This window comes from Pieris napi, chromosome 16 (genome assembly GCF_905475465.1).
Source record: "Pieris napi chromosome 16, ilPieNapi1.2, whole genome shotgun sequence".
Lineage (NCBI taxonomy): Eukaryota > Metazoa > Arthropoda > Insecta > Lepidoptera > Pieridae > Pieris > Pieris napi.
The window spans coordinates 6,722,587-6,734,712 of record NC_062249.1 but is presented as its reverse complement, the minus strand read 5'-3'; the positions used below and the strand labels follow the sequence as shown (position 1 = coordinate 6,734,712).

General features: G+C 27.1%; 1 protein-coding gene across 8 annotated transcripts in view; it reads right to left on the bottom strand.

The window, feature by feature from the left end:
• The window catches only part of LOC125057046 (ankyrin-2-like), a 62,139-nt gene that overhangs the window by 31,188 nt on the left and 18,825 nt on the right, over window positions 1–12,126 (bottom strand). For 5 of the 8 annotated variants that reach the window (XM_047660479.1, XM_047660476.1, XM_047660478.1 and 2 more), the window contains exons 12-23: window positions 11,928–12,026; window positions 10,661–10,798; window positions 10,155–10,301; window positions 9,481–9,624; window positions 8,763–8,884; window positions 8,365–8,458; window positions 7,821–7,992; window positions 2,391–2,543; window positions 1,850–1,970; window positions 1,322–1,342; window positions 1,009–1,128; window positions 689–793 (exon numbers count right to left, since the gene is read on the bottom strand). In XM_047660479.1, the coding sequence (XP_047516435.1) occupies window positions 689–793; window positions 1,009–1,128; window positions 1,322–1,342; window positions 1,850–1,970; window positions 2,391–2,543; window positions 7,821–7,992; window positions 8,365–8,458; window positions 8,763–8,884; window positions 9,481–9,624; window positions 10,155–10,301; window positions 10,661–10,798; window positions 11,928–12,026 (1,436 nt within the window). Of the gene's footprint in view, window positions 1–688; window positions 794–1,008; window positions 1,129–1,321; window positions 1,409–1,849; window positions 1,971–2,390; window positions 2,544–7,820; window positions 7,993–8,364; window positions 8,459–8,762; window positions 8,885–9,480; window positions 9,625–10,154; window positions 10,302–10,660; window positions 10,799–11,927; window positions 12,027–12,126 lie in introns of those variants that run through there. The other 3 variants (XM_047660477.1, XM_047660482.1, XR_007118162.1) reach the window with 2 other exon arrangements.

The following is a 12,126-nucleotide window of genomic DNA, read 5'->3' as shown; positions in this document are numbered from 1 at the left end:
TAAATAAAGGGTGCGTGTACTTATGTACGCGCGTAAGAAGTTATACTTCTTTGGCATTATTAAAAATAGTTTTTGATTGCATGCAAATAATTAATTACAATTAAATAATCAAAGACTGGAAAAGGAGTCATTATAGTCAATAAAGTTCAGTTTACATTTGAAAAATTATATAAATAAATATTTATTATTATTCTCTTACATTAAGTGTAACCTAAATTATATTATTATTCGAATGTTGTTTTTAAATTATGTCCAATGCCGTAGCATCTTCCGTGGGCAACTTCATTCTGTTAATTTAGTGTCACGGTGCGCGCACATCGTAAAATTTCACTCTCATCAATTTTTCATAACGCGCATAGTTTTAGAAGTATAACTTCTAAAACTTAATAGCGTTAAAATTATGTATAGCATACCAAGTCCCTAATCGAGAGTATATAATCTATAATCTTTATAGGGCTCGAGCACTTCAATTTGAAAATCACTTCTTGAAAACTAGCGCTCGTACTCTGTATGTTGCAATCGCGTTACCAACAGCGATCCAAATCTCAATAATGAGAGAACTGCATCGAACTTGCATACAAACACGTCAGGATCTGTATCGCTGACACTATTGCAAGTAACAGAGTACAAGCCATGACCAAAACTCAACTAAAATCGTTATAAATACTACTTAACAAATTGGACATACCCCAAAAACTTGGAAGAAATAGGTCCCATCTCCAAGACCCTTGATGCTAAAGCCTCTCCTTCCATCAATGGTGGCATGTGGTTTATGCGCGAAGGTTTTAAATATCTGAAATCAGCAGGAAAACGTTTTAAACCAAAAAGTTTTATAATTATTACCTTTATTAAATATATTGTGCCTATAGATATAATATGTAAAAGTATCCAATAATAAAATATCGTCAACTAATTAAATATTGTGATTCATATGCTGGGAAATTAGAGACAGTTTCAATGTTTTTAAGTTTATTAGGAAAAATTTTAGACCAGGAGACAAAAACTAACCTGCATGTGATTCTGGTAGGCTGTTGCGCGGAGAGAGGGGGTACAATAACCCTGACCCCTCCACCTCGACACCCGCGTAACGCTCCACCACGAGCGTCCACGAGGAATGATACCAGGAAACTATAAATTGATTAAAGGTATATAAAATTCCTATTATGTAGGTTGTTCAATATAATAGTTTGAACTTTGAATTTGAATAGTGAATTTCCCACGTCAATTGGTAAAATTTTATATTTTATGTTATTTATTGGTTTATAAATTTATTTTATATATTAAACGTAATTATGTTAATACAATTGTTAAAATAACTTACTTCTTCCATTGTAACTTTTTCCTGTTAGTCCAAATCCAGTAAGCATGTGCAGGGAGAAATGTTAAGTTTTATTTAACACCAATAATTCTGAAATATTAATAGCTCCTCTAAGTAACATGTAAATAAGATTTTTTTTAATACAAAAAAAAATCACTTTATTTGACGGAAAAACAATTACATTTTGTACTAACGTTTTAAAGGTTATAAACTTACAATAGGCAACAAATCGTTGTGTTCTCAGTTCTCACTATTAATTTTGGTTAACCTCGTACATAAAATAATTCTATGAGCACGAGCGTTTAAACTAGGCCTAGCCTGTATCTTAAACGCTAGTTCCTAACTAAAACTAAGGCTATTTTGTTTCCAATTTTTAATATTTAAATTCTTATGGCCATTTTATTTTATTGTTGAAAGCACGAATTTTGTGCACCACGCCATTAATGAGTTGTCCTTTGATGATACAATATGTACAGGCAATAAGTTAATGTAATTAAATGTAATTATTAAAATCCTTAAAATAATACTGACTTGGGCAAAGTCGGGTCGACATTGTAGCAATATCCCTCTGGTGCATGTGCAGTGCTATATCGGCTAACACTCTTCACTACCACTTCACTTTGAGGTAGGAAACCTAGACCGTTCATAGAACCTAGAAAAATAGGTATGTTCTAATACACAATCAAAAGATACAAAATATGGCCTGAGATGTCCAGGAAGACAGGTAAAAAGTTTATAAAGAATTCTTTATTATATAGTATTTGCATTGAAAAAACAAAACTTATTAAGGGATAATGACGATAAATGTTGGTGGAATGTCACTGTAGCTTTTGAAGAATCTATTTAACATTTTCAAGTTCTTTTTGATAAAATAGGCAAAAGTATAGTACTGGTATAGAAGCAATGTTTCAATATTTTTGTTATTAGATATTCAAACATATAATATAACTTTTAAGCATATATTTGAATAGTCCTAGTTAAACATAAAATTTTATCATGATACATAATCAAATAAGTAAATAACAAAATTCTTATAGAATAAATTTTTAAATATATATAATTAATTAGGTACCATGAGATATTTCCATAATATTCTTATGACTCATAGCAGATTCTGTTCTCTCATCTTTGGTAACATCAATGGGGAGAGAGTCATCACCAAGTGACTTCATATCATCAGCTGTTAGATATCTGTATGGCTGGTCATTTAGGATTGTGTCTTCACCTAAAAAGAATATTCAAACTTAAGATTGTTATGCATATTATAGAATTATATGTATAACAGTGTGTCCAGACTAATATTGTTCACTTAATGAATTACTTTGATTGATTACTTAGTGCAAAACTTTAATTTATAGTACTACATATATTGAGGATATAAGGTGTAGATATTCTTAAATTAATACATAAATGTAACAATATTTTTGAAGTGAAACTTCTTTATCGGGGTTGGAAAAAATGTAGTGTATCATTTTTTCGTTACGCGTCACGTTTTTCGGTTACGTGCCATGTTCCTTTTTGAAGTCAAACTTCTTTATCGGCGTTGAAAAAAAATTTACCGTCACATTATTTATCATTTATCATTTATCATTTATCATTTATCATTTATCATTTATCATTTATCATTTATCATTTATCATTTATCATTTATCATTTATCATTTATCATTTATCATTTATCATTTATCATTTATCATTTATCATTTATCATTTATCATTTATCATTTATCATTTATCATTTATCATTTATCATTTATCATTTATCATTTATCATTTATCATTTATCATTTATCATTTATCATTTATCATTTATCATTTATCATTTATCATTTATCATTTATCATTTATCATTTATCATTTATCATTTATCATTTATCATTTATCATTTATCATTTATCATTTATCATTTATCATTTATCATTTATCATTTATCATTTATCATTTATCATTTATCATTTATCATTTATCATTTATCATTTATCATTTATCATTTATCATTTATCATTTATCATTTATCATTTATCATTTATCATTTATCATTTATCATTTATCATTTATCATTTATCATTAGCATTTATCATTTATCATTTATCATTTATCATTTATCATTTATCATTTATTATTTATTATTATTTATAATTATTTATTATTTATTATTGAAGTGAAACTTCTTTATCGGGGTTGGAAAAAAATTTAGTGTAACATTTTTTCGTTACGCGTCACGTTTTTCGCTTACGTGCCATGTTCCTTTTTGAAGTCAAACTTCTTTATCGGCGTTGAAAAAAATTTTACCGTCACATCATTTATCATTTATCATTTATCATTTATCATTTATCATTTATCATTTATCATTTATCATTTATCATTTATCATTTATCATTTATCATTTATCATTTATCATTTATCATTTATCATTTATCATTTATCATTTATCATTTATCATTTATCATTTATCATTTATCATTTATCATTTATCATTTATCATTTATCATTTATCATTTATCATTTATCATTTATCATTTATCATTTATCATTTATCATTTATCATTTATCATTTATCATTTATCATTTATCATTTATCATTTATCATTTATCATTTATCATTTATCATTTATCATTTATCATTTATCATTTATCATTTATCATTTATCATTTATCATTTATCATTTATCATTTATCATTTATCATTTATCATTTATCATTTATCATTTATCATTTATCATTTATCATTTATTATTTATTATTTATTATTATTTATAATTATTTATTATTTATTATTGAAGTGAAACTTCTTTATCGGGGTTGGAAAAAAATTTAGTGTAACATTTTTTCGTTACGCGTCACGTTTTTCGCTTACGTGCCATGTTCCTTTTTGAAGTCAAACTTCTTTATCGGCGTTGAAAAAAATTTTACCGTCACATCATTTATCATTTATCATTTATCATTTATCATTTATCATTTATCATTTATCATTTATCATTTATCATTTATCATTTATCATTTATCATTTATCATTTATCATTTATCATTTATCATTTATCATTTATCATTTATCATTTATCATTTATCATTTATCATTTATCATTTATCATTTATCATTTATCATTTATCATTTATCATTTATCATTTATCATTTATCATTTATCATTTATCATTTATCATTTATCATTTATCATTTATCATTTATCATTTATCATTTATCATTTATCATTTATCATTTATCATTTATCATTTATCATTTATCATTTATCATTTATCATTTATCATTTATCATTTATCATTTATCATTTATCATTTATCATTTATCATTTATCATTTATCATTTATCATTTATCATTTATCATTTATCATTTATCATTTATCATTTATCATTTATCATTTATCATTTATCATTTATCATTTATCATTTATCATTTATCATTTATCATTTATCATTTATCATTTATCATTTATCATTTATCATTTATCATTTATCATTTATCATTTATCATTTATCATTTATTATTTATTATTATTTATTATTTATTATTGAAGTGAAACTTCTTTATCGGGGTTGGAAAAAAATTTAGTGTAACATTTTTTCGTTACGCGTCACGTTTTTCGGTTACGTGCCATGTTCCTTTTTGAAGTCAAACTTCTTTATCGGCGTTGAAAAAAAATTTACCGTCACATCATTTATCATTTATCATTTATCATTTATTATTTAACATTTATCATTTACCATTTATCATTTATCATTTATCATTTATCATTTATCATTTATCATTTATCATTTATCATTTATCATTTATCATTTATCATTTATCATTTATCATTTATCATTTATCATTTATCATTTATCATTTATCATTTATCATTTATCATTTATCATTTATCATTTATCATTTATCATTTATCATTTATCATTTATCATTTATCATTTATCATTTATCATTTATCATTTATCATTTATCATTTATCATTTATCATTTATCATTTATCATTTATCATTTATCATTTATCATTTATCATTTATCATTTATCATTTATCATTTATCATTTATCATTTATCATTTATCATTTATCATTTATCATTTATCATTTATCATTTATCATTTATCATTTATCATTTATCATTTATCATTTATCATTTATCATTTATCATTTATCATTTATCATTTATCATTTATCATTTATCATTTATCATTTATCATTTATCATTTATCATTTATCATTTATCATTTATCATTTATCATTTATCATTTATCATTTATCATTTATCATTTATCATTTATCATTTATCATTTATCATTTATCATTTATTATTTATTATTTATTATTATTTATTATTTATTATTGAAGTGAAACTTCTTTATCGGGGTTGGAAAAAAATTTAGTGTAACATTTTTTCGTTACGCGTCACGTTTTTCGGTTACGTGCCATGTTCCTTTTTGAAGTCAAACTTCTTTATCGGCGTTGAAAAAAAATTTACCGTCACATCATTTATCATTTATCATTTATCATTTATCATTTATCATTTATCATTTATCATTTATCATTTATCATTTATCATTTATCATTTATCATTTACCATTTATCATTTATCATTTATCATTTATCATTTATCATTTATCATTTATCATTTATCATTTATCATTTATCATTTATCATTTATCATTTATCATTTATCATTTATCATTTATTATTTATTATTTATTATTTATTATTTATTATTTATTATTTATTATTATTTATTATTGAAGTGAAACTTCTTTATCGGGGTTGGAAAAAAAATTTAGTGTAACATTTTTTCGTTACGCGTCACGTTTTTCGGTTACGTGCCATGTTCCTTTTTGAAGTCAAACTTCTTTATCGGCGTTGAAAAAAAATTTACCGTCACATCATTTATCATTTATCATTTATCATTTATCATTTATCATTTATCATTTATCATTTATCATTTATCATTTATCATTTATCATTTATCATTTATCATTTATCATTTATCATTTATCATTTATCATTTATCATTTATCATTTATCATTTATCATTTATCATTTATCATTTATCATTTATCATTTATCATTTATCATTTATCATTTATCATTTATCATTTATCATTTATCATTTATCATTTATCATTTATCATTTATCATTTATCATTTATCATTTATCATTTATCATTTATCATTTATCATTTATCATTTATCATTTATCATTTATCATTTATCATTTATCATTTATCATTTATCATTTATCATTTATCATTTATCATTTATCATTTATCATTTATCATTTATCATTTATCATTTATCATTTATCATTTATCATTTATCATTTATCATTTATCATTTATCATTTATCATTTATCATTTATCATTTATCATTTATCATTTATCATTTATCATTTATCATTTATCATTTATCATTTATCATTTATCATTTATCATTTATTATTTATTATTTATTATTATTTATTATTTATTATTGAAGTGAAACTTCTTTATCGGGGTTGGAAAAAAATTTAGTGTAACATTTTTTCGTTACGCGTCACGTTTTTCGGTTACGTGCCATGTTCCTTTTTGAAGTCAAACTTCTTTATCGGCGTTGAAAAAAAATTTACCGTCACATAATTTATCATTTATCATTTATCATTTATCATTTAACATTTACCATTTATCATTTATCATTTATCATTTATCATTTATCATTTATCATTTATCATTTATCATTTATCATTTATCATTTATCATTTATCATTTATCATTTATCATTTATCATTTATCATTTATCATTTATCATTTATCATTTATCATTTATCATTTATCATTTATCATTTATCATTTATTATTTATTATTTATTATTTATTATTTATTATTTATTATTTATTATTTATTATTTATTATTTATTATTTATTATTTATTATTTATTATTTATTATTTATTATTTATTATTATTTATTATTGAAGTGAAACTTCTTTATCGGGGTTGGAAAAAAAATTTGTGTAACATTTTTTCGTTACGCGTCACGTTTTTCGGTTACGCGCCATGTTGCTTTTTGAAGACAAACTTCTTTATCGGCGTTGGAATGAAACTTCTTTATCGACGTATGGGAGAAATTTTGTAGCAAATCGTCACGTTTTTCAATGATAGTAATAATTCTATTACAATTAATGAAATTCTATAATAATCTTCGTAGTAATAAGGTAAAATGAAATATTTGTATTCATGTCTATGATAATAAAAGCCTTTTGTTAAACATCATCTAATTTAACGAATTTCTGTAAAGTTGCATATAGTAGATCATTTTTTGAAAAATAAGATCATAAAGAAGTTTCACTTCTTACGTGTGTACACCTAGTACACGCACAATTTTTTATTTATTAAATATTAATTGAAAATAACTTGTTATAAACAATCTATAGCCTCCTGTTTTTATACTTAAAGTGATGATAAAAGATAAGTCAAAATCTATATTCTTCTAATTTAAAACCAATGTTTAGTATTAAGCATGAACATACCACCTTCCTCTTCAGAGTCCGACATGAAAGTCTCCAACATAGTCTCTGGTGCCACAACTTTGTACTTTTCCTGAGAGGCTGGTGCGAGGGAAGGCTCCGAAACTTCCTTCAGGGTCTCCATCACAGTCACATAGCCTAGCTTTGAAGCTATGTCTAGTGGAGTTTGACCGTTCTAGATAAAGGATAATCAAACTTCTATTATATAACATTTTAAATTATAATTTTTTACTTGGGTACGTATTTATTGCTTCGGTACGATTTGTTTTTTATTAACATTTCTACACATCTCTATCAATAAATATTAAATACCTAATAAATATAACTTTATCTTGTTCAAGAGAATTAAATCTATTAAATAATATTTAATTTATTTAAATACTAATGAAGATCCATAGAAAGTCATAAGTTCCTAAAAACCATCCACTTCGAATCCATAGTTTATCAACTAAAAAATTATAACGCATCATTAAACGTTTACTTATTTGTTTATCATTGCTTTGCCACCAAGAATTTTCACGTAGAAATAAAAACTCCAGCTACTTACCATAGTGGTTGCATTAGCATCGGCCTTATGTTCCAACAAAATATTGACGATGTTAATGTGGCCTTGTTGCGCCGCGTGATGCAGGGCAGTGTAGCTAATGAAAGAGATTTAAGTAATCACTAACTAATAATATAGTCAATGGACTTCTATAAGTCTAAGTTCCTGATTTATTTAAAACACGAAGAGAAAAAGTGCAGAGATATTTTAAGCTAACCAAATTTTTTGAATTAACCAATTATTGTACTAGTGTAGATGAAATAATTTATAGTTCTATAATAAGCTTAATTAACCAGTTTTCGCCTTTAAAATTTTGATCAACGGTAATGTGGTAAATTTGACTTTTTTATTTTTACTTTGAAAAACCTATAATCTAAATTCATTAAGACATGTTTATTTACCCATGTGTAGTCTGAGCTTTAACAGATGCGTCGTTTTCCAACAAATACCGAACCATGTTAGCCTGTCCATAGTGGCTAGCGATGTGCAAAGGTGTGTAACCACCCTTAGTGCCAATGTCCACCTGTAAATGCTAGTGTTAATTCCGGTGTCTACGAAGACATCTCTTATGTCATTATTATGACGTAGTTATAGTTATGTCTAAGTTTTCTCCCTTTTTTAAATATTTGCCATTACTGTTTCTATAGATATACTACGACGTAATAATAGTTTTAAAAGAATAAGTCTCGGGCAGGCAGAAGCATAAGGGTAACATTATAGATTTTAGAATAAAGTCTATAATAACATTTTAATTTAATTATAAGTTCCCTTCGCATAGATGCAGTATTTCCGCCAATTGTTTAGCCAAAACAAATTTCACCTTCACTGCCATTTCCTTGTAGAAAGCTTTTCCCTGCCGCACGGGCAGCGTACTGATCTCGCTGACTAGGTATTTAATTGAGAAAGACAAACAAAGAAGATTCTACCAGTAGATCTTGTCATAGTTTTATTATAACCTGTGTTTGTATTTTTATATTTAGAGTAATTTTAAGCATAGAATATTGTTGTAATTGTTTCTTTGAGTCCAGTTTACGTCTGGGTTGTCTGGAAGTAACTACCATTAGCAGTTATACCACCCTTTTAACTGTTTTGTGATGTAAATAAGGTTTTTTCTCGAACCTGAGCGCCGTTCTTAATCAGCAACTGTGCCACTGGCACCCTGTCTTCTTGCGCAGCCAGGTGTAACGCTGCCAAACCATTTTTGGCCTGCTGGTCTACCTCAGCATTTTGTTCCAATAACAGTGCGCACATCTCCGTATGACCCTGTTTAAATGATTGTTATTAAGTACCCGCCATTCATTGGGGAAACAATTTATTGTAATAAAAGCGTAACGCTTATTTAAAAATAAAAAGGATTTAGATGGTATAAATATTATTTAAATAATTTTACGTGTTATTTAATTGATTATTTTAATTGTATCTATGTTTCATGCATTCTTATGTAATGAAGTTAGATGTTCTGTATTTTCATTTACTCTTATATTTGTATTCCTGCTTTATAAATCTATTTCTTAAATGATATATTATGTTATGATAATAACATGAGCAGTGTTGGCTTGATGATTCGCCTTTCAACCTTGAATTTCTACGTTCGTATTACAACTGTGCACTAATTGATTTTTCATTCTAAGTGCACATTGAACTTGCTATGGTGTGGTATGGTACGAAGGCAAAACATCATGAAGAAACCGAAATCCCTTAAACCCCAAAATCTATGGCGTGTGTAATGGTAAAGAAGGCTGATCATTTATTTATACTAGAAAATCCTATTTATGATAAAGGTGATTAACTACCTGTTGTGCTGCCAAATGAAGTGGAGTAAATCCAGCCTTTGATTCTGCATTTGTCAACGCTCCGTATTCCAGGAGAGTAGCCGCTGTTTCCATTTGGTTCTTACGAGCAGCTATATGCAGTGGTGTATGCCCGTTCTTTGCCACAGCCTACAAAGGTACAAAATATTTTTAGATCTTATAATATAGTTTATTGCCACTTGTGATATTTTAATTGATTGCTTACAATTTATATGAAACTTAGTTTTGACCGTTGTAGTATAATATATATATTTGTTATTAATTGTTTATGTTTCGCCCAATCCCAACGTTGCTACGTCAGCTCTATATTGAGCTCTGATATTGAGAGAGTTACGAGTTTATTGAATTTGCGTTCAAAACATCGTAGAAGAAACGTATCAGAGCTGCACAGATTGGCGCTGGTGTGTTTTTTAATGCCTTCAAAACAATTGAATCACACATTTGATGTGTCGTATAATGTTAATTATAGTTGTTTAATAAAAAGATACCTTGGCGTCCGCTCCCTTCTCCAGTAGTGTATTAGCAACAGCCTGCTGGTCATACTGAGCTGCGATGTGTAGAGGGGTCATGCCGTTCTTGCCGGCCTGATCTGGTGATGCTCCGTTTGCTAATAAGAGATTGGCCACCTAAAAGGAAATCAACGGATCAAATTTGATACTTTGTAGTCCATAAAAAACAATTAACTGTAGTCACAATCTCGTCTTGAGAAGTGTCAAATATATCACAAAGTTTCTTTTAAATATACCCAAAGTGCACTTATAAGTATTAAATAACAATGTTTTTATTTGTATTGGACTGTATTTGTAAGAGAATAAAATAATTTGTGTTAATTAGTTTATTTATATAAAAGGGGCATGATGATCTTATATCTATGTTTTGGAGGAGATACACTGAAACATACACAAAAATTAACTGCTTCGTTTTTTTTGCGTTTATTCTGTCATTTTAAGGTGGGAACTGACCAAAGTTACGAGGTGTAATGTAACATGTAATGTAATGTTACACAGCGAGCATTCGTGCAGTCAGTACGTCGTGTTACGGGGAAACCAGCGAGCAACGAGCCGCTCGTTGCTCGCTTTGAGTGCTCCACCCGGCTGTCGGTTTTTTGGCGAATCCTTTGACTGTTGCGCGGTTCAGTAATTACGCGTCGCACGTCGCGAGTGATCATGATAATGATTTTCTATAAATTGTGTCTTTTTTAAGTACTTTTGGTCCAATTAAATTCAACAGTTCTTCAAAATCGAGACCTGCGTACAAAGTTTTTATACTGTCCAGTAATCATTTGGTTTTTAATATTGCAATCAATAACAAACCACCTCATACGCCTGTGTTTTTAAATAAGTTTTATGTCCAGTAACATTTTTTCTTCTTCTTAATTTGGATGAAACAATAATTAAATAGAATGAAAGATATCAACATTATCAGTTATCACTATCACATCTCGACAACACTGGCGGCGCAAGTGGACCACAGAGTTTTGACGAGCATGTTACGCCGATTTTAGAACACAGCGTAACATGCTGGATGCGTAACACGCTCGATGCGAATGCTACATTACACCTCGTAACTTTGGTCAGTTCCCACCTTAATGTGAGTCTGAGTTTCAATATAAATTACATAATGAGTCGATATGTTAAAGTTAAATAAAAAATGGTTTGATAGGTTCTGTTACTAGATTGTTTGATTAATATTCTGGAAAACAGGTAACGATATGTTTAGGTAAAATAAAAAAGGTATATATTTCTTCTCATTCACCTTCAGATTTCCATATTTGGCAGCCAGGTGAAGAGCCGTGAACCCTTTTTTTGTGGTAGCAGTTAATGGTGCATTATGTTCGATTAACGCCGCGGCAACCTAAAAGCGTATAATTAATTTAATTAAGATAAAAATAATTGTACATAAGCAATAGATATTTTGAATTTAGAACTCTGGCGTTACAAATATTCAAAATTTT